This window comes from Accipiter gentilis, chromosome 5 (assembly GCF_929443795.1).
Source record: "Accipiter gentilis chromosome 5, bAccGen1.1, whole genome shotgun sequence".
Taxonomy (NCBI): Eukaryota; Metazoa; Chordata; class Aves; order Accipitriformes; family Accipitridae; genus Astur; species Astur gentilis.
Window position 1 is genome coordinate 4,171,174 of NC_064884.1, and position 22,546 is coordinate 4,193,719.

The 22,546-nt window shown below is 55.9% G+C and overlaps 1 protein-coding gene across 19 annotated transcripts; it reads right to left on the minus strand.

The window, feature by feature from the left end:
- Positions 1-807: 807 nt before the first annotated feature.
- On the minus strand, positions 808-22,132 carry ST3GAL4 (ST3 beta-galactoside alpha-2,3-sialyltransferase 4). Of its 19 annotated transcripts, none has more exons than XM_049800481.1 (14): positions 18,479-18,601; positions 12,393-12,462; positions 5,384-5,532; positions 5,156-5,287; positions 4,539-4,617; positions 3,878-3,959; positions 3,280-3,360; positions 3,060-3,157; positions 2,606-2,666; positions 2,257-2,352; positions 1,960-2,149; positions 1,714-1,857; positions 1,433-1,576; positions 808-1,021 (listed from the first exon to the last, which is right to left on the minus strand). In XM_049800481.1, the coding sequence occupies exons 4-14, from the start codon at positions 5,186-5,188 to the stop codon at positions 935-937; spliced, it is 1,095 nt and encodes a 364-aa protein (XP_049656438.1). In that variant the 5' UTR covers positions 5,189-5,287; positions 5,384-5,532; positions 12,393-12,462; positions 18,479-18,601; the 3' UTR covers positions 808-934. The 19 variants fall into 19 exon arrangements, with proteins under 19 accessions (XP_049656438.1, XP_049656434.1, XP_049656432.1 ...); XM_049800477.1 differs by lacking the exon at positions 5,384-5,532 and adding an exon at positions 17,551-17,580 and having other exon boundaries at positions 18,513-18,537; XM_049800475.1 differs by lacking the exon at positions 5,384-5,532 and adding an exon at positions 14,884-14,991 and having other exon boundaries at positions 18,513-18,528.
- Between the last annotated feature and the right edge of the window lie 414 nt (positions 22,133-22,546).

Sequence of the window (22,546 nt, forward strand, 5' to 3'; positions counted from 1 at the left end):
AGGGACCCCCCTCTGCACCCCCAGCCCAAGGGGGGGGGGGGGGGGGAAGAAGGCACCAGTCAACCCCTCCTTGGGGGGGGGGGGTACCCCCAAACCCCCATCCACCTGGAGCCAAGCACTCCGCCAGCCCCCCACCCCAGGCCCCTCATCCCCAACACTAATAGCACCCAGACCCCAGGGGAGGCTCTACGATAAATAAGCATTTAAATTAATTAAATTAAACGTGTGTCCCATCCCCCCCCCCCCCCAAAGGGCCCCAGTGGACCCCGAGACAGGGGGGCTGTGGGGATGAGCCCCCACGCCAGCGCTAAGGCACAGGAGGGGGCCACTGAGTGAAAAGAAAATTAAAAGAAAAAAGGGGGGGGGGGGGGTGTTAGCAGGAATTAAATACTTAGGGGGAACCAGGGCAGGGAGGAGGTGACATGGGCCCCCAAATGCTCCCACTCCCTGGGGGGTGTCCCAGGCCCCCCCAAGATCAGCCCCTTGGCGGGGCCCTCGTCCAAATATGAGGGAATTAAGGGAAAGCCCAAGGCAAGGGCTCCTGCCCTCCCCTTGCCCCCCCCCCCCAGGCCTGCTAGGAGGGAGGACCCCCCCCCCCAAAATCCCCTTCCGTGTCCTCGGTAGCTTCAGTGCGTCGGTAGGAAAAGGCACCGGCCGCGATGCTGCGACACGGGCCCCCGCGGGGCTCCCTGCGCCCCTCCCAAAAAGCTGTCCCCCCCCCCCCCCTACCCCCCCCCCACCTCAGGGGACCCACGGTCCAGCGTAGGCCCCCCCAGCCCCATCCCTGCTCGCTCCAAGAGTCCCAGGGCGAGGTGGCAGCGATGAGGATGCTCTGCCCTCAGCCGGCTCCGGCCATGCCGGCGTGGTGTTCCCCCCCCCCCCTCTCTTGGGGGGACAACGATGACGACGGTGTCCCTGCGTAGCCCCCACGTCCTCAGAAGTAGGTGAGGTTCTTGACAAGACCCAGCTCCAGCATCCGCTTGATGGCCACCGCCTCGTGCGAGACGTTGTGCTCCGACGCCTGCGGGATGGGGATGAGGTGGGGGGGTGTCAAGTATTTTCCTTCTGCCCCCTTCCCAGACCTCCACCCCGTCCACCCCACCGGCATCGAGTTGACCCTACGTTGTCACCTGAAGCGAGGAGCCCCCCCCCCCCCCAAAAAAAAAGGAGGGCCGTGACCCTGCCCAAGCCCCCCCCAAGCCACGAGGCCTTCTGCTCACATGTAAAGCAGATCCAACTCTCCGCCGTGACTACAAAGACACGGGGCTACAGGGAGAAGTTGGACGGTGGCCATCCCAAGGTGGACCTCAACAGCCATCGTGGAAGGGGAGCGGAGAGCTGCCTGTAGGGACAGCCTCCTGGGCTGCGTTCCTCCCCATCCCAGAGGAAAGATGGGGGTAAAATGGACAAAAAAGTGGGGGTGGATACTTACCGCCATGGACTTGAGCGTGATCTGTTCGTAGTAGTGAATGGTCTGCTTCTTGTTGGCCGAATCGGGGTAGCCAAAGCCTGCGATGTGGACCAGGTCACAGAAGTGCAGCGCCATGGTGATGGCCAACAACCCCGTGGTGGGCTTCTGGAGGGAGAGGGTGGAGGAGAAGACATAGAGACAGCCATGGCCTTCAGCGAGCTGCACAGGGACAGCCAGGGGGACCGGCAGGGAGGATGTCACCCCTCGGGGGTGCAGAGTGACCGGCCATCCCCACCCCTTACCTGTTTGACCTTCCGTGGTTGCTTCATGGGGAGGTTGAGCAGTTTAGCAGCAGTTACTTCCATGTAATAAGGGTTGAGGATGCGCACTTGCTCTGGGTTGGCATCCCAGATCAACGGGGGCTGTCTCCAAAACCCTTTCCGAACCTGCAAGAGGATGATGGTCGCATCCAGCGGTGTCCCAATAACAGAGGTAGGTCCAAGGGTAGGGTGGGATGAGAGTTAGACCCGGTAGGCCGCCACGCTTACCCTCTTCTTGTCATTGAGGATAGCCTCCATCCACTGGAAGTCCATGGGTTTGAAGGGCACCAGCACCAGCAACGTGTCGGGGTTGTTCTCCGTCCTGGGGTTGAAGTGGGCTGACTCCGGGTAGAAGAGGCGCATGGTGGTTTTGGAGCCCACGTCCTGCTCATAACCGTGGACCGGGGCGTTGTTCAACCTTGGCAGGGAAGAGGGGTGGGGGACAACACATGGACATGGCAGGCGTCAACTCCATCTGCAGGCGGCGGTGGGGAGAGGTCAACGGGACAGACCCCGGGGCTGTACCTGATCACAACGTCGTACGTGTTGATGGTCTCTCCCATGGAGCTGTTGCGGAGCCGGTGGCCGTTGCCCACCACCGCACACCTCCGGCACTTCAGGCTGAGAGAGAAAAGCGTCGTCTCAACCAGACCTGCTCTAAACCAAGGTGGTTTTAACCCCCAAGGGGGGGTTTAAGCCTGCATTGTCCACTCTGCAAAGCTTCCCAGGTTCTGTCCACCATTCCTGGGTTGCAGAGGTTCATTTTGCCAAACCTTGGGCCCACAATGTACAAATTTCCCCCTCCCAAGAGGGAGCAACAGAGAAAACAATGAAGAGAAAGACAGAAAAGCCCCCAAACCCACCCCGGTGTTACCTCTGGATGCTCTCGGGCAGCGAGTAGTGGGTGATCGACAGCAAGCGCAGGAGGACGTCTTCTGCAAAGCAAGGGCGAGGAGGTGAGCAAGGCAGCTCCTGCCTGCTACAACGTCCTGGGTGCCTCCCCATACCTGCCCGATCTCCTCCTGCCATTAATCCCAGCTCCACCCAGATCTGGGCAGATAATCCTTGGCTGGGGTTTAGTAAAGCCTGGTTGACCCTAAACCCTTTTATAGGAACCACACACACCCAGGGCAAGTGCTGCAACCTCTAAAAAAATCAAGCAAACAACTTGCTAGGGAGGAGGAAAAAAAAAAAAAAAATAGTCCCCCCCAAAAAAAAGTCAACCTGCAGATGTTTTTAATAAGAGGGAAGCTGAAAGCCGTGGGGAGCGGTAGCAGGACGGACAGATGGACGGACAGAAACCCACAGCGAGAGCTGCCAAGGCTTACCGCTTCCTTTCGTGCCGTAGGGCAGCTCGTAGAGCGATGGCGTCTTCACCCAAAAATAGTCCTTCAGCTGCAAGAAGAGCGGGTGGTCCCTCGTGTAGCTGCCAAGGAGCAAAGGGCCGGTGAGACCGGGATGGGGGGACAGCACAATGAGAGGGGGGGGCTGGTCCTGGCTCTTCACACCCACCCCCCCCCCCTTCTTGCTCCCAACCCCGATACTCACTTCCCGATGAGCTGCGCCGCTTTCTTTTCCACCTCCCCGAGGGGACACATTGTCTTGTTTTCTTGCACGGGGAAATAAAAGCTGTAAGGGAAGAGGTTAAGGAAAAAAAAAAAAAAAAAAAAATTATGCCTGCTCCTCTGCATTCCCCTCCTGGCAAAGGGGGCTCTGGCACCGCTACAGCGGGATTCACACAGCGCCAGGGATACTGCCAGCCGGATTTAAGGTCAGCTTTGCTTTGGGTATTTATTTGCTGGGCTTGCAGCCTTGCATCGGAAGAGGTCTCTCTTGCCCTGCTCATAGACCCCACGCTTTCCACTTTCCTTGTCTCCATCAGCATCGCCGGGACTGGAAAGAGAGCGGGGTTTTCCCTTCCTCCCCGGGCTCAGAAAAACACCAGCATTTGCCAAAAAAACCCCTCAGTGCCCAACCACCACCACCACCACGCCTAGGGGGAACCTCATATTGCATCCCCCCGGTCCCCCAGAATCCAGCGAGGTGATGCTCCGGCATCTCCGAGCGGGACGGGTGGGAGGATGTCACCTCCCGAGAGCGAGGGAAAGGGCAGGAGATCCTTAAAACCTTAATAAAATCCACTCACAGCTGTATGTACCTGTCTTCCCGGTAGATCGAGTACCAAACCATCACCAGAAACAGCGCCAGCACCCCGAGTATCTTCCCTCCTGCGTGCCCAGAGATGGGGAGTTGGGGGGGGGCAAGAGAAAAAACACCGTGTCAAGCCAGTACTCTGGGGACTGCATGGTTGGGTGTTGGGGACCTGCAGCCCCCCGGGGATGTCCTGGTAGATCCAGGATTGCAGAGCCGTCCCCAGCAAAGCCGCCTACCCGGGGAGTGGCGGGGGTCAGTTGTGTCCCCCCACCTCCCCCGAGAGAAGCGGCTCCGTGATGGAGCCAGGTTGGTTTTTTCCTGTGTCCAAAAGGCCTTTTCCTCCTGTCCACCTCACAACAAAGGCCACAAGAACACATCCCTCTTTCCGGATGCCTCCACCCCATTTTAATATCGCAAAGCCCAAGGGCTACCGGGTGCCTGAGCCCAAAGGATCAAGGATCCCAAAATCACCCTCCCCACCGCGACTTCGCCCATGATGCCCCAATACTCCATCACCCAACTGGAGCCACAGCAAAGCAGCATGCTACCCCAAAGCCAAATTTCCAAATGTAAATCCCCCAGGACCCTCATCCCTGCTGGGAAAGAGGGAGACGGGACCCACCCACCCCCCACAGCCCCACCGTGGGACTCACGAGACTTGTTGATCATTTTTATCAGCAGGAGAGGCATCAGGCGAGGGCCGGAGCTCTCATCGCGGCTGCCGCTGGTCACCTGCAGCGGGAAAAGAGGGAAAGGCATCAGATGAGGTTAAAAGGCATCAGATGAGGTTAAAAGGCATCAGAGCCATCCCCCAAAAACCCGGTCCAAGAAGCATCCCCCCCCCGCCGCTTGCCCCATCTGCACCTCTGGATGAGCAAGGGGTCCCCAAGGGAGTTACTTTGATTTAAATTCGCATTTCTCTGCCCCGCAGCCACCAAAGGTTTGATTTATACAGAGTTTATAAAGCCAGGCAAGCAGCCGTAGTTCCTGAGAAGCCTCGGCTATACAGGTTAAATGCCAAAATTCAAAAGGGAAAAAAAAAATAAAGAGAAAAAAAAATGAGCCCCTGCTGGGGTTTCAACTGCAAAAACCCTGAAGCGCCCAAATCGATGCCCATGGTGATGACTTGAGGGAGATTTTAAGCCCAGCCCCCGCTCAAGCATCCGACCGGCACCAGCCACCACAAGTGTGAAGCCAAACGTGCCGCCACCGCACCAGGCAGAAAGGACAGGAGCAGCCAAGCGGAATCAAGGCAAAGAGCATGACGTACTTGGGGAACCTCCAACGCCTTTGATTCAACCATCCCGGCCTGGGGAAAAGGGGATCCCGCAAGCTTAATGCGCGCGCAACCGCCGGCCGGGGAAGCGGGGCAACTTTTTTCTTCCTCCGAAACCTCTCGCTCCTGGAATAAGGCAGCAAAGAGCCGTGGTCGGAGCCACCCCGGGACCAGCTCGGCCCCATCCCGTTGTGACACAGCAAGGATGGAAAATTAACTTACCAGGTGGGAGAAGTTTTGGGGTACGCGGGAGACTTTGCTCCCTGATAAACTGCTCCTGAGGGACGTATCCTACTCTAAGCCTGGCTCAGAGCTGGGTTTGGCTTTGCCAACCTGTAACCGAGCTGCTCCCCACTCCGGGCCGGCCACATCTCGGAAGAGGAGAGGATGACATGTTAAATGCCCAGTCAAGAGAAAAGGTGCAGGCCTGGGCTGGGCAATGGAAATCCTGGTCTCAAAGGATTAGTCACCTTTTTTGGGGGGGTAGGGGCATCCATCTCAGCACCCCACCCTGCCTAACGAAGCGCCATTAATGAGCCTGGCACCTCTCCAGTCAAGAATGAGTCAAGAGCAGCAGCTTTTGGGGCAACACGTATCAAGAAAGAGGAGAAACGGGACCAAAGATGGTCCCACGAGAGCCAGGCTCTTCCCCTCCTCATCACTGGCTCCTGAAATTAAAAGGGCAGGAAGGGCAATTAAACCACGCTACAAGCAACGGGGTGGGATACGAAGCAAAGAAAACTGTCCGTTTTACAGCAAAGCAGAGGGATGGGGACAGGGAGAGGCGAGGTGGTACCCTGAGAAAGCGTCTGTCTCCCCCAAACCAGTTCTCCTCTGTAAAAAAACGGATATCAAATCCCTTCCTGGTGAATCATGCCCCACCATCACCCGGGGACACCAAGGACGGGAAGCAAAACCGTCCCCCCTTCCCTATTTACACCCTGGCTCTCCTGCATCGGTATTTCTGGCTCTGTGAGTCCCTCCCGGCTTGGGAAGGAAAGGGAAGATTAAACCCACGATTGCATCTTCAAGGGTCGGAGCAAGCAGGGACAAGGAGCTGGGGAGTCTCGCCCCTTTATACATTACATTTGCTTGAAAAAAAATAAAATTAAGGGGAAGTAAAAACCAGCTTGTGCTTTCTTGGTTTTTGGTGGTGGTGGTGGTGTTAATTTTTTTCCTAACAAAACTGGCCACAGAAGTCCCCTAGAGGAAATCAGCTGCTGCAGCTGGAGGCTGGCAATGCTCCTTGAGGGTCTGGGCATCCCCATTTGCCCAGGGCTGGGGTGCTGCTGGGCATCAGGCCCCAAATTTAGCATCAAATTCACCCCCCAGCTCTCTCCTTTGGTGCCAAATCACTCAGCTGAGCTTCCCACCGAGCGCTCTTCACCCCTCCCGCCGGATTAATACACTGGGAAAATCAAAATCCACTCTTACCCCCTGGTGTTTGCTTTTACATACTGGCTTTTTTTTTTTTTTTTTTTTTTTTTTTGAAGGCTTTATGATCTTTTCCCAGGCTTGTACGGACAAAGCTGGGCCTGATGCAAAACTTATCTAATACAAACACAGTTAATAATCCCCAAAGAAAACGAATGCTGTTTAGTGAAGCCTTTGGGGAACGTGGAGGAAAACAGAGCACACCCAAGCTACTCCCCGCAGAGGTGCTTTTGGAATCCATTCAAGCTCCCCCCCAGCCTTGTACTACCAGATCTGTAGCCCAAACCAGAGCGACTACTTAAAGCAGAAAGATCCAAGCACCCCGAGCCAGCTCCTTCCATCCCGGGGACGCAGAGCTGGTAGACGGAGCAACGCTAAAGGGTCCTGCCAGTCCCCGCAGCATCCCTGCTCCCGCAGCATCCCTGGTCCCTCGCGGCATCCCCGGTCCCTCGCGGCATCCCCCGGTACCCCAATGCAGCATCACCGGCCAGTGGGGTGAGATTCGGCGCTTGCCTCTCTCACGAAAGGGATCGCAGAATCAGAGGATGGTTTGGGTTGGAAGGGACCTTTCAAGGTCATCCAGTCCAACCCCCCTGCAGTGAGCAGGGACATCTTCAACTAGATCAGGTTGCCTTTCCCGCCTGGAGGAGCCCAAAGCTGGATGCAGGACTGCGGGTTGGGTCTCACCAGAGCGGAGCTGAGGGGCAGAAGAGACGCAGGAACGCCTCGACCACCGCTCCCGTGGGTTCGGTCCAGGGCATCGCCTCCCCCGCCAAGCCCCAGAGCTGGGAGGGGGGGGAAAGTCCCAGGTGGATTCAGCTCCCCACGCTTGGAAGAAGCAACCAAAAAAGGCCCCTCTCTTTTGATGTCTGAGCAACGCACCTCCAGAGCACCCCGGGGCTGAATATTATCGCTGCATAAATGACTTAAAAGCCCCACCACCGCCCCATCTTCACAGCCAGGTCTCCCCTTCCCCAGCCCGCTGTTACGGGAAAGCCCCATCCCCAGGATGCTGCAGAGGCATCTCACGGCGAAGCCCCTCACCGAATTTTCCAACCTCCTTCAGACCCGGAGCAGGGTTTTGACTCCCAGTTTTGCCACGTCCCAGGAAAGCCCCCAGGAGATCCCAGCAACAACCACAGGGACTGACCCTCCTGCTGCACGGGTGACCCGGGAGGAGCTCGTCCCTACATCTCCATCCATCCCCGTCTCCCTTGACGGCTCCAGCAGCTCTGGATTTAAGTCACATCAATCCACAAAGCAGCAGCAGGCACCGGCCAAGCTGCTCCCAGCCCACGTTCAGGGTGTGTGTGTGTGTGGGGGGGAATTTTAAAAAAAAGCATTTAAAGCCATGGAGCAAGTACAGAGGTGGTGGGGGGGGTGTGATTACAAATCCCCCCACCCCATCCCAGCATGGGTGGACGGTGATCCCAGCCACCCGCTGCCATCCCGGCAAAGCATCCATGGACCAGGAGGCCACACAGCCAAAGCCCTTTATAATTTTACGTTTCCACGGTAACCCACGGCTTGGGAAAATAAAGCGTGACACAAGGCGAGGACACCTCTCCCCTGCTCCCATCACCCCAACCCATCCCGCACATCCATGGGGCACAAAGCCGCCCACTGCCCGGTCCAGCTTCCCCGGGTGAGAAGGATGCCCATTGAAGAATGAGCATCTCCAACGGTTCACCCCCCCAAAAAAACCCGTGCATTTATTTTTAACTGGAGCAGAGCTGGATTTGAAGGGATCGCACCCAAGGAAGGGTCTCACCGGCAATCCCTAGGGATTGACTTCCAGCAGTGGGAACCGAAGGGAGGCAGACAGACAGACGGGACAGCACAGACCCCTTCGACCCCAGCCGGACCATCTCTCCCGAGCCTTCAAGGCACACGGAGCGTTGCGGGGACCAGCAGGACAGATCCTGCACTCCATTTCGAGGACAACAACCAGGATCAACCCCCAAGGAAGCAGTTTACAGCCCTGGGATCTTTCAAGCCCCCATCCCACGGGTTTTCTCCACGCGGTAGGGCTGGGATTGCCGGAGGAGCCTGGCGGATGCCGGCTTACCCCCTGCACCGGCTCACCCACAACCTGCCTCGGCAAAACCAGCACGTGCCGGAGCCTGAACGCAACCTGGGAGGCGGCCGGGGGCAATCCTCCGGGGAAAGGATCCGGCCGACTCAAGGTGCTGCCTGGGCTTGGCTGAGCATCAAAGGTACCCAAATCTTCAGCCTGGCATCCCAAAGCTTCCTCGCCCCGGCTGCTGCGAGCTCCAGGTGCTTGAGGATTTTTTTTTTTAAATTTTTTTTTTTTTTTTTTTTTTCCAAGCTGGGAAGGAAACCGAGACACACAGCAGGGAGAAAAACCTTGCAGGATTGCAAACCATCGCTGTCACAAGCCCAAAAGGCAGCAGGGTCTGGATCTGACCCACCCCCCCCCCCCCCAGGGGATGCTGCAGTGGGATGGGGATGCCGGCGGAGGGACCAGGAATCCTGCAGCGGGATGGGGATGCTGCCAGAAAACGGCAGGGCAGAGCTATTACAAGAGCACAACCTGCAAGCACAGCAGCCCGGGGGCTGCAGGAAGCAATTGGGACACAGCACCACAAAAATCAATCCCATTCGACACCAGCCATCGCCCCCGTTGAGGGCACAGAGAGCCAGCCCGTGCCGCCAATACCCACATTTACCCTACCTAATTTCCCCAGCACCGAGGTCAGACTGACAGGTCTGTAGTTCCCCACATCCTCCTTCCAGCCCTTCTTGTAGATGACCATCACGTTTGCTAACCTCCAGTCAACTGGGACCTCCCCGGATAGCTGGGACCGCTGCTAAATGATGGGAAGTGGCTCGGTGAGCACTTCCACAGCTCCCTCAGTACCCTTGGGTGGATCCCATCCAGCCCCACAGACTTGTATGTGTGTGTCGAAGTAGCAGGTCGCCAACCATTTCCCCTGGGATTATGGGGGCTTCGTTCTGCTCCCCATCCCTGTCTTCCAGCTCAGGGGGCTGGGTACCCCGAGAATAACGGGTCCTACTATTAAAGACTGAAGCAAAGAAGGCATTAAGTCCCTCAGCCTTTTCCCTCATCCTTCACCACCATGTTTCCCCCCACATCCAACAAAGGATGGAGATTCTCCTTAACCCTTCTTTTGTTGCTAATGTATTTACAGAAACATTTTTTATTGTCTTTTACAGCAATAGCCAGATTAAGATCTAGTTGGGCCTTGGCCCTCCTTATTTTCTCCCTGCATAACCTCACGACATCCTTGTAGTCCTCCCGAGTGCCTTGCCCCTTCTGCCAAAAGTCAGAAAATCTCCTTTCCCCCCCCCCCTCCCCCTGCCGAGTTCCAGCCAAAGCTCTCTGCTCAGCCAGTCCGGTCTTCTTCCCTGCTGGCTCATCTTTCGGCACATGGGGACGGCCGGCTCCGGCACCTTTCAGTTTTCCTTCTTGAAGGACATCCAGCCTTCCCGGACCCCTTTGCCTTTCAGGACTGCCTCCCAAGGGACTCTGTCAAATGGGCTCCTAAACAGGCCAAAGTCTGCCCTCGGGAAGGCAGCAGTTCTGCTGACCCCTCTCCTTACTTCTCCAAGAATCAAAAACTATCATCTCGTGATCGCTGTGCCCAAGAGAGCCTCCGACCATCCCATCACCCACAAGTCCATCTCTGTTCACGAACAAGTCCAGCAGGATGCCTTCCCTCGTCGGCTCACTCTCCAAGTCAGGAAGCCTTCCACACACTCCAGGAACCTCCCAGACTGTTCCCTCTCTACTATATTTTATTTCCAGCAGATATCTGCCAAGTTGAAGTCCCCCACGAGAAGAAGGGGTAGCGCTTGTGAGACTTCTCCCAGCTGCTTATGGAATATTTTATCTGCCTCTTCATCCTGGTTGGGTGGTCTATAACAGACTCCCACCGTGGTATCTGCCTTGTTGGCCTTCCCCCCGATTCTTGCCCATAAACGCTCAACTCTATCATCACCATCATTAAACTCTAGACAATCACAACACTCCCTAACATACAGGGAGTTTGGAGAGGCAGCGCTGGTTCCTCAGCCCATGGTACCCTAGGCATACATTCAATAACCCGGCCAAATATTTAGGATAAGGAAAAAAATAAAACCACCCGACACCTTGTTAGCATCTAAGCCTTAACAAAACATTTACCTGTGACGAGGGTGCAATTTCAGAGGTGGCAACAGCAAACAAGCTCAGGTAGGAAGAGTATTTCCACGGCAGCGGGTTCCCAAAACAAATCCGGGCTGCTCCTGCCTTTCCACAGCACTGTTAGTTTTAAAGTGCTCGGGAGCTGAAACCCGATTCAGGCCAGCACTGCCACCATCCTCTCCTCTCCCCCTATTTATTTTTTTTTAATCCTTGCAGCAGGAAAAACAAAGGGATGGGACCCCAATCCCTTCCTACAGCTTCAGAATGCCGGCTGCATGGGTATACCCGAGCATTCCGTGCCTCCGGGGTAACGCCATGCCATCAAAGGAGCTACAGGGCTCCTCCTCTGTGCGTTAGCCTACATTATTACGGGTTATATATTATTATTTATATTATACAGGTTTAATCGCTCTTTTCCTATTTAAAAAAAAAAAAAAAAAAAAAACCAAAAACCCAACTCTTCCTTGCCAGATGTGGCTCGCTACAACACGGAGGTTATAGCCGAGCTGCTTGAGGAGAGCCGAGCCACCCATGGGAGGAAAACCATCACGCTAACGAGATGAGGGTGGGCATCCGCCAGCGTCCATTTTATACCCGTGAGATTTCATCGCCAAATCCCCGGCATCGATCCCGCCACCCCCTCCTTCTACCTGCCCCGGCTGGTCCCCGGTTGCCACCATCGTCACCTTGTTGCCGTGTTTGCTCACCAGCACCTCCATCCTCTCGGGGACTGCCGCGGGGACGCAGGCGGCAACAGCGAAAACGGCTTTGGCAACGCAGCTTTGTGCCTGTGCTTCGGTCTAACCCCCCCCAAAAAAGGCAGCAAGCCGGGGGTGCAGGCAGGGGGGAGGCAGCCTCTCCCCCAGGAGCAGCAGGCAAAGCATCCGCAGGCAGCACCCGCTCCCTCACAGCGGAGACACGAACGGTCCAGGGAGGTGAAAAAACTAAACCATCGAGATGCTCCAGCCCATCTCCAACCCCAACCCAAGCAACACCCGGCTTCGAGCCCAGCTCTCTGGGGAAAAGGGGTGGGAAAATGAAGGGATCACAAGCCCCAGGGCTGAGTTATCCCACTGGCAGCTACCATCCCCAGTGGCTTTTGACTACAGCGGTCCCCTTTTAGGGACTCAAAAGCCTTCTGCCCAGTCGCCATCCCCTTTGCAATGCTCCAAGCACCACCTTAAACCCTGCCGCCACAGCAGCCCTGCGGTTTCCCCACCGTTTCCTCCACACGTCCTCTTCTGTGCTGGCAAACAGGCTGGTTTTGGGGTAGCATAACCTCTAAAGCAACCCCACCCTTGAGCTTTGGTCCTCCGGCCCCGAAACCTCTGGGGTAAACCAGACGGATTTACTCCCCTGCCCCTACGCCAGCCCGCTCGCGCAACTCCCCCGCTCTTTTCTCCCACGTTATCGGCCACGGCGGAAAATATCCGTAAAATAACCCGCTCCATCGCTTTGCACCCCCAGCATCGCCTCGATGCTCCGTTAATCCCATCAGCCGTGCCAGAAGGAGGATGCTTGTGTCGGGGAGACCTTTTCCAGCATCCCCGGCGGCAGGAGAAGCTGAAGCCGGTCCCCGTCGGGATGATGATAAACTGGCGGGGTGGGGGGGGGGTCACGGCTACTTACGGTCCGTCCTCTCAGTCCAGGCAGAGCAGGCAGGAGCTCGGCGGGATCTACGAGGCCATCCTCTCTTCCCCTAGCAAAGGGAAAAGGCAGAACATCCTTAGGGCTACGGCAACCCACGGCGGTAGCGCACGAGGGACCCTTCTCTCAGCGGCCATCCCTACCCGGGGCAGCTCCAAGCACCAGTGGCAAACCAGCCCCAGGGAACCAGCAGAAGGGCCCCAACAAGCCATCAAGCGTGGCAGAGGATATCTACGTTCCCCGCAAAGCCACCCACCTCCTCCGGCACCGGCAGCACCTACGGCTGGGCTTCCAGCTGCTTTTAAGGAGGAGGCGATGCAGTTCAGAGCCCAGACCTCACCGCAGGTTTCCCCAACGCCTCTTGGCCTTTCCCTCCGAAATCCCCTTCCGTGAGTCACTCGGATTTTTAGGAAGCGGGTGATGCACCTTCCCAGGGAAAGGTGGATGCTCACCCTGGGATGCTGCGTGGCTCTGCTGCCTTCCCGCACGGAGGATGCTCCTTAATCCCACATCTTCAGCACCTCTTCCCCCCAAACTTCCCAGATTACGCATCCTCGCCCCGTGCTATAATATCCTTACAATTTGGGGAAGGAAAAACCCTGCCAACAAGCTGCCACACACACAGAAACCCTTCTGCCATGCTGCCTCTCAAAAAAAAGAACCTCTCTGCAGGGACAGCTGCTCTGAATCCAGCTTAATTACCCCAGCTAATGAGCAGCAAGGAGGGGCGAAGGGGGAAAATGAGCCAGCCAGGTGAAGTGAGTTTATTGCCATCTCGATTAGCAGTTAGGAGTCAGCTTTGTTTTTCCTTCCTGCACCGGTGGAACGGATGGAGGATGGCGGGAGTCACGGCTCTCCCCAAAAAACCACGCGAGGACCAATCTCAGCCCAGTTCAGTGCAAGGGAGGGTGAAGCAGACGGGGAAGGGTGGCCTGGACAGGACCAGCAAGGTCGTCTCCACAGCTGGTGCTCCAGCCCTGGCAGGGAAGATGCTTCCAAGGGGAAATTCTGAAGGGCAAGAGGTTTCCTTACCTCTCTCCATCTCCTCCAGCCAGGAAAAGCAAAGACAAGAGATGCTGGGGGCCACCACGTTGGTGCAAGCCTTCCCCAAGGCATGCTTCCCTCTCAATGCTCCGCTAATTTTAACGAAGAGGGTACGTCCCTGTGCAAGGGGTGGGGAAGGAAACCGTAGAGCATCTCCGAGATGGTTTCTCCTACCATCGAGGCTGGGTACTTCTCCCCAGGGACTAGGCTTTCCGCAGATGCCCTGGGATGACAAGGAATGGCTCCGTCCCAGCACCACACCTTCCCTCTCCAGCCAAAGCAGCTCTGCTTTCTCCTACCTCCACCATTTGCTGAGGGGAGCAATTAAACCAGAGGCCTTGGTGCAATCAACAGCCAAACCAGATGCACTTTGCGAGTGCCCCCAAAAAATTCACCTTCCTGCACCAGGGTCTTTCCAGCAGCCCCGAATCCACCGGAGCATCCAACATCGCTGCCAACAAGGAGCCTTTTTATTTAGAGCCATGAATTATAGGATCTGCTAACAAGGTTAAAGTCTCCCCGGGGAGCTCCTGCTAAAGCGCTTCATGGCACAGCATCAGCCCCTGCCCACGCAGAGGATGAGGAGGATGCTCAGAGCTGCCTGGGGGTGGGCAGGGGGATGTCTCCTTCCCCACAGCATCCTCCCGGGAGGATGCTGCAACCCTGGATGGGGATCCAAGGTCTTGCCCGAAGCTGGTCTTTCCAGCTCAACTGGAAGACCCAGGAGCCGGATCTCTGCCGGTCTCCCCAGGATTATTTTCCAGCTTCTTCCCCCACCGTCGGCCGATGCGATCGGCTGTTCCCAGCCCAAGGTCCAGAAAAAAAACCCATCGTGGTTCAGGCATCCGCCAGGTCAAGAGCTGCCATCTCCACCACTCGCCGCAGGCAGCTCAACCCATCTGGCAGCTGATCCCAGCAGGAAATGAATGTCCCGTATCCCAGAGCCCTCAAAAAAAACCCTAAACAAGCTGAATGTTGCTCCTTTTCTTCCCCAGGCTCCCAGCTATGCTGCCCGCCTCAGTTTCCCCTCCTGCATATCAGGCTGCGTTTAAATAACTATTTCCAAATTTCGGGGGGAGGCACCTCGTGCTCGCTCCCCAACGTCTCCCTTCCGTGATGCTCGTGGCTTTGGGCGGAAGAAAACAAAAACCCAACGGCCGCAACCCTTCCCTTATGAAAGAGTAAAGCCAGCCAGGATCAGTCCTTTGAGGGGCTCAGCCCCGGTGCAGGAGCATCCCCAGGGGGTACAGGTATTTTCAGGACTTGCACAGGCAAGAGGGGACACGCGTGGGGCAGGGACGAGCCACCGAATCCCTCCCCTGTCCATCATCCTCTCCATTAAGGACCAGACACCCCCCCTGGGAGCTGTTAAAAAAAAATGAGGAGGGGGAGATGAAAATGACATTTCTCCTCCTTCCACCAGCCAGACCTGAAGCAAGGCAGCCGTCCGTCCGTCCGTCCATCGGCGCTCCATCGCCGGCGCCGGTCTCCCTCGGTTAAAATTACCTCCCGAGGGGGGGAGAGAGCAAAAACCAGGCTGGGAGGGGAATAAAATCCAGGTGAGCTCATCCTCCTCCTCCTCCTCTGGAGAAAACATCTCTACTTGGCATGAGCGAGGTGTTTCCAAGCCCGGCACATCCCTCACGTCACCCCAATCGCTATCGCCCCGGGACCAGGAGCTTATTCATTCGGCAGGTATTTAGCGGGAGATAATCCAGCCACTTCCCAACCATCCTTCGGCCGAGCCAAAGGTGTAATTCTGGTGTGGGATGCGATTTTTCGGTAGAGGTTTCCCTGCTGATCCTCACCGCAGCATCCCGGTGGATGCTCCCTGGCCGGGAGAATATGGAAGAGCCACCACCAGCAGGACCCCCATCCCTCACCCCAACTGGTTTTTTTATTAAATTAATAATTTGTTGAATTTATGAAATTATTAAAAATAAAATTTTATTTAAAAAACATAATTTAATAAACCTATTGCTATTAAATCCCTGAGAATGGGAAGAAAAGCAAAGCTACACGGCCAAGCTGGATTATCTGAAGCAGTGACCGACCTAAAAATAAATGACCGCTATTTAAGGACGAGCCTCCTGCAATAATCTCCCCCCGCCCCAAAAAAAAAAAAAAAACAACAACTAAAAGGAAAAAACAGATGTGAGAAATCACCACTGTTTCCAAGCTGGGGTGTTTAGCATCACCCATCAGACAAAAAAAAAAAAAAAAAAAAAAAAAAAAAAAAAAAATCCTATTTGGGGTTTATTTCTTAGCAAAATTCTGTGCTTCCAAGAGAAGATCATTCCCAGGCTTAAAGCTGCTGATTTACAGACACCCCATACATTGAGCCAGGCAAATAAATAATTAAGACTTAAATATGCATTTGCATAATACAGATAATCTGTCAATTTAACTTGTAAATGCAGTCAGAATTAAGCAGCGACTTTGTTAATTAGGTAGCAAAGGGGCCTGGGAAGCCCCAGCTCCGCAGCAGCCGCTGAAGAACCATAAAGATGCTAAAGCCGAATTTGCTGGGGGATGCAGGGACTCGACCAGGCGTTGGGGCAGGTTTTATCCTCCCCCTCTCCTAACGCAGTGCTGGGGCACCAAACCCTTGCGTTCACCTATATTTTTATTGCAAAAGCCCCTGTAACGACTCCAGCCCTTTATCAGGAGCTGCCTGTAACTTTCTGCCTGCACCGAAAGCCGCAAGGGCTACCATCGCCCCACGATAAAAAAAAAGGCAGCGGAAAAAAAGAGCCTGGGGTAATATTTTTGAGGACAAATCGCATATTTTTTTTGTTGGGTAAACAGCAACAAAAGCCGGGCTCTCGGCCACCTTCGGCTCCCCCCACCCCAAAAACGAGAGCTCGCTACCCAGACCCTGCCTGGGAGGGAAACCTGTTGAGCCCGTATGTGCATGAACAGACGGTTCTTTGTCATTTTTTTTTTTTTTCCCCTTCTATTTTTTGTTTTGAAGCGGCACTGGTTATTGTACAGGGAGGGACCAGAGGACTTCCCAGTCCTTGGCGCCGTTCCTGACTCCTTGTTCTCCGCTTTAACCCAGCACTGGGAAGGCAGCATCGCGTTTAACCCCTAAAGCCCTTCGCTCCCCTTAGTTTTTGACACCCTCCCCCGCATCCCACACTCCGGTCCTCCTTTGGTCCTTCTTCCCCTTATTTCTCACTTTCCACCCCATTTTTCCCCATGATACCCCAGCACTCTCCTCCATTCCCAACCCAGGCGGGTCCGGATCCATCCTCGTGCCGTAAAATCCCACCCCACGAACACCACACCGGGGGTGGGGGGGGGTTGGACAAGCCCAACGGCCACGGAGCTGCCGGGATGGGGTTTTAATACCCGGACAGGGGTGGTTTATTACCCACCGTGGGGATGCTCGGCTGGCAGAGCGCATACAGCATCAGTAAAGCCCCAGAGCAGCAGGTTTGCAGCGTTAAAGCATCCTCAGCTCTTGCTCAGTGCTTTCCTGCCTCAGTTTCCCCCCATTTTGGGGCTCAGGGAAGCTCTACCCAGCCAAGAGCAGAGGCAGGGGATGCAGCAGGGACCATGAGCCCCAAACGCCAGCCCAAGTCATATATATATATATATATATATATTTTTTTTTTTTTTTTTTTTTTTAAAGGAAATTAAAAAACCACCCAATAGAAATGTCGCAAGCGGCTCAAAACCTGACACAGGATCTGACTCGGAGCTCCGGCTTGTGCAGGGCCACAGGGTGAGTTGTGATCTCTCGCCAGTGGCATTACTCTCTGGTTAAAAAAATTGAGGCTTGGCTGAGTCAGCCCAGCCGGATATCGGGATCTCGAATCCGGCCGGGAAAACTTCGGCGAGGCTGCCGGCGAGCTGGGGGAGACATTTTGCGAGGGGAAGAGTTGAAACAGGAACAGCATCTGGAAGCGATTGGAGGCGAGGAGCCTCTCCCAGGCGCAGCGGGGAATTCCAGCGGCGTGAGCTCAGGTTAAAGCCTCCTTCGCAGGCCCAGGATTAGAAAAAAGAAAAAAAAAACCCCAAGCTTCAGCATATATATTTTTAAACCTGCAAATAACGAAGTAAAGGAAGCCAGCTCCCCGCTCAGTCCTACCTGGACACGGCTTTGCAGTTTAGGTTGTTTCTGATTTGCAATAAAAAAAAAAAAAAAAAAAAAAAAAAAGAAGATAAATGTAGATTTGTTGATATAATTTTGCAGGCATGGCATAGGGAGGAGAGTCCTCCTCTGGTGCTGCACCGTATAAAATAGCCTTGCTTTGCATTACAATGCACCCCTGCACCATCCTTCCCCTGGGACCGCTGTATCGCACCTCCGAGCATCCCTCGCCAGCGCTGGCTGCATCCCACAGTGGTCCTTGAACGGCAGCAGCTCAGCAAACCCAAGAGCATCCCAGCATCCTTGGGATGGCATCGTAGAGCCGATGGAGGATGCCATCCTAGCTTAGACGGAGCGGTCCTCCACGAGGGACCGATGCGGCGGGGGAGCCCCCGGTCCCCTCTAGCCATCCCTGAGCCCGTGGAATAGGGACCGGCAGCACCCATGGGTGGTCAAACCCAACCCCGCCGGACACCCCAGTAGAGCACGTGCCATGCCGGGATGGTGACCCCCGGCCACTCCATGCCACCCAGAGCGGTGGCACAGGCAGGCTGCCTGCCAATGCCCCCCTCCGCAGTTCCGCCGTGCCCTTTTGCACAGCCAGCACGTAAAGATGCGCCTTAAAACCAAAAAATACCCAACTACACGTTAACACCCACATCGAGATATAAATAACTTGCCCGTAATTAATATAAACCACCTGCACGGCAGCTTACGCGCTCAAGAAGCCCCAAGCATCCCACCGAAGTGATGCCGGCAAACCTGCACCCCGTCTCTTTTCGAGCCAGAGCAATTTATTGCAGAGCGGGATCCACAGGGGATGTGCAGAATCCGGCTCCGTCTGCCAACGCCGACCAAATCCCGCTCCCCCAAAATTCCCGCTTCAGCCCCATCACGTACCGAACACCCGGGACCAAGCGCTCACCTGAATCCTTTCCACCTCCATCACTCCCACCCACCTTCCCGGCAGCTCGGCGGTCCCCATCCCGCGCCGATCCGCAGCACGGCAGAGCCGGACCAGCCGGGAGAAGTGTCCGCCGGCGATGCCGGTACTGCAGCTTGGCAGCCTCCGGCAGACGGTGAAACACATCCTGAAGAGGAGCCGCAGCCCGCGCCAGCCCAAAACCACTCTGAGCATCCGCTAGTCCAAAGCAAAACCAGGACGGAGGGTGGCTCCTTCTCCAGTTTCGCCGTTCCCCGCTGGCCAAATCCCCTTCCCCTTCCTTCAAGGAAACTTTCCAGCCCAACCCAGTCACATGCAAGGGGTCAGCAAGTGGAAATGCAAAAGATTAGCAAGATCGGTGCTTTTGGGTTTTTTTCCCCCCTCCCAAGAAGACACAGGCTTTTCCTAGAAAAAGCTCAATAAACATGAGGATCGTGGCCGGAGGAGGGAGAAGCCAGCGGTGTCCAAGCGCAAGAGGAAGGCGAGGGGAGGTTAAAAAGAAACACCAAAAAAAAAAAGAGAACCAGAAGTTACAAACAGCAGCGTGAAAGTGTCGTATCATTTCCTTTTCATGCTGCAAAACCAAAAGTGTTCGCGCAAGTGTCCTCGATGGCTTTGTACGAGGGTCACCGGCCCCAGCCCGGGATTCCCAGCCTGGGATGGGGAAAACGGGATGGGGTGTCCACAGGGATGTGGGCAAAGACGGGATGCCAGCCTCTGCAGGAGGACCACCGCATCCCTACTCCTTACACAGCCATCATGCTACGCCCGGAGAAAACAACCAAAAGGGGAAAAAATTAACTAAAATAAATTCTATTTTTAAAAAAGCATGATAGGAAAAGCTCTTGGGAACAAGACTCCCAGCCCAAACCAGTCCTGAAATACTCAGGACTAAAGCAACGGGACCACGGCCTTATACAAGAGAACAAGCAACAGAGTAGGTGGGATTTAGAGATATCACCAAATAATTAGTTTTAATTAGTGGGATTCAACCTGAGAACCACTGCTGGCCGAACCCCTCCTCCCCCCCCCGAAAACAGGCACGTGGAGGGCCCCAGTCTCCCTCGGCATTCCTGCATCCTACAGCCTGGCATCCACCTTTAATGTTGGTTGCAAGCATGGGGGTGACCCAAGCTATAAAAAATACAGGCTTGAAGATGTAAGTATGGTTGCTCCAGAGTTTAAAATGGACTTAAATAGAAGTTTTCACTCCACGGGTGGGTTTTCACTCCGTGGGTGGGTTAGGGACCAGGAGGATGCTCTGGTCACCGTTGTGGTCCCAGCTCTGGAAGACCCCCTACTCACAGATCTCCACAGCGGACATTCCTTAAAATTAGTGTTGACAGACAGTTCCTTCTCTTATATTTACATTTGCAGAGCCCTTAGCCCCTATCCTATGGGATTCAGTGCCTTGCCATAGCAGTTGCTATTAAATCACTGCCTGGAGCTGGAGGAGCAAGCAGCTCCCTAATGATACAGATAATTAAGCACAGGGGTTAGGGAGAGTCCAGCAAAGCACGTCGATCCCATCCCACAGCTTATAACGATGTTAGGAGTTCGTTATAGGTTGGACGCGTCTTTAGGAGCCAGCATAGGAAGAGGAGACCTCACGCCTGCAGGACAGCCAGCGCCGGAGCTGGAGGCAGCATCTCCTGGGATGAGTCCACCTCCGAGTCCTCTGCTCAAGATCCCGGCTCTTCCCAGCCTGGGATCCGGTACATGCTACGGAAAGCTGCGATGCAATGCAACGGGAACGGCAATGCGCCTTGCAGAGTTGAAACGCAAGCCATCTGCAGCCAGCAGGGCCAGTGCGTCCCCCCGCACGGCTGATCCCTGACCCCAAAGCTTCCAGAACCAAGACCAGTGACCAGCATGGACCTCCACCTCCCCCACCCCCCCCCCACCTGCTCCAGCCCCTTATGCAAAGGGAGAAGATTCTCTGGGCACACTTAAAATCATCAGCTCCATCCCCAATCCGGGGTGTCCGTCCCGTGTCACTCTGCCCTGCCACTCACCACGGAAAGCCTCAGCGGAGGGAGCTGGCAAATCCCTCTTTCTCCGCCGCCAGCCTCTTCATCTCCGAGAGCGGTCGGAGGGAGAGCCCGGCAGAGAAGACGGGCAAATTCAGCAGGGCTTTCCCAAAAGCTCCACCGCGAGACTTTTAATTATCTCATCTCGCTAAGAGATGGGGACCGGAGTCGCCGAGCAGCCTGGCACCAACCCACCGGGCATCGCTCTATTAACTCGATGGGGAGAGACACATCCCATGCCCGGTGTCAAAGCCGAGGAGCACAAAAAAAAAGATTTTCCTTTGTTCTCAGCTCCCCAGAACAATAAAACCCCGTGGGTTCACCCTACGAAAGACCTGACATTGAAAGTCCTTTTTCTGCTGCCGCCGTGGGGCAAGCATCCTCAACTCCCCCCAGGAACGAGCTGATCCCGTGGGAGAAGAGGGACTCCGGGAGCATGCGATCGGGTGGGATGGGGTTTATCACCACCCTGCACCAGGACACCCGGATCCCGCTCCCGGCACCTCCGTCCACACCGGGATCGTCCCCTCCTACCCCTTTGGGATCACCGGGCTACTGGAGCACATCCGTCAACCGGTCAGAGAATGCTCGGGGACAGAAAAGACAAAAAAAACAAATAAAAAAATCTCAGACCGCTTAAATAAATCATCCTCAACCCGCGCCACTGCGAGAGCGATACCGTCCAGAGCCGCGCACGGGGCACGTCCTCCCCTCCCCAGGGCCTCCGGGAGGATTTTCCCTTCCTTACACCGGCGCCCGGGCAGGAATATCGCACATATCCATCAAAAGGAGCCCCCCGCACGCTATCGGGAGATGCCAGAAACTCTCTTGCCGGGGGTCTCGGCGTGGGTTCGAGGCGGCCGTGGGCAGGAGCGATGCCGAAGGCCGGTTTTTTTTCCCCGCGAGACGCAGTGGGTTTTGTTTTGCCGGGAATCGGGCGGTAGCAGCTGGAAGGACATCGCAAGAGCGGGGGCTTTCCTCTCGCCGCTGCCCGCGCATGCTTCGCCACCTGGAAGCTCAACCGTGCTCTAATTAATTACGCTAATTAGAAAAATAATAATTCAAAAGGACAATACGAAACACAGAAATAAAGCCGCTTTCTCGCTTGCCGGCGTGGCGCGCTCACCGGGGCGTCGATGCCGGTGGTGTGGGATGCATCGGTGGGGGTCCAAAGCTTGGATAAACGGGGGGAAGGGGGGGGTGGGGGGGTGTCCCGTCCCCGTCCCCCCCATCCCCCAATTTGCACCCCAATCCTGTGCAAACCCTGCCTGGGAGCTACAAAGCAGGCAGCCCTGCCTGTTCTGCCACCCTCCCAGCATGGACCACCCCCCCAACTCCTCCAGCCCCCCCCCCCCCCCCAAAAAAAAAAGCTACCGGGCTTTTGCTTGCATCCTCTCCCCTTTTTTGCTCAACCCCACCGGCTCGCAAACCCGCTTGCAGCAGAGACACGGAGGCCGGGGGGGGGGGGGTTGGACACACGGACACGGATCGGGGGGGACAACCCTACAGACTCACCATGGGGAGGGCGTGGGGGGGTCCGGTGCGGGATGCCGGAGCCAGCCCGGGGATGCATGGATGGATGGATGGATGGATGGACGGACGGACAGACGGGGGAGGGGGCACGCTTGCGCACAGAGCCGGGATGGGAGGGAAGGAGGGAGGGAAGGGAAGGGAAGAGCATCCCGGGAGCTGGAAGCACTCTGGTCCCGTCCCCCTCACTCCAGGCAGTGGAGAGGTGGGGGAGGACAACTACCCCCCCCACCCCATACCCAGCAGACCCCCAAAAATCACAGCGCTGGGGGTCCCAGGCAAACTTGGGGTGCGCTCAGCCCCCCCCGCCTTGGCACAAATCTCCCCAACATCCCCCCCCTCCCCCCCGATGAAGAGCAGCTCACAGCAAATTTGGGGGGGGGGGGGGGGGGGGGGAGGAAGATTTCTGGGGGACTCACACCATTCCCCCATCGAATCCACCAGCCAAAGCACCGTGAGATGACGCGCAGAGGATCTGGGGATGGCTTGG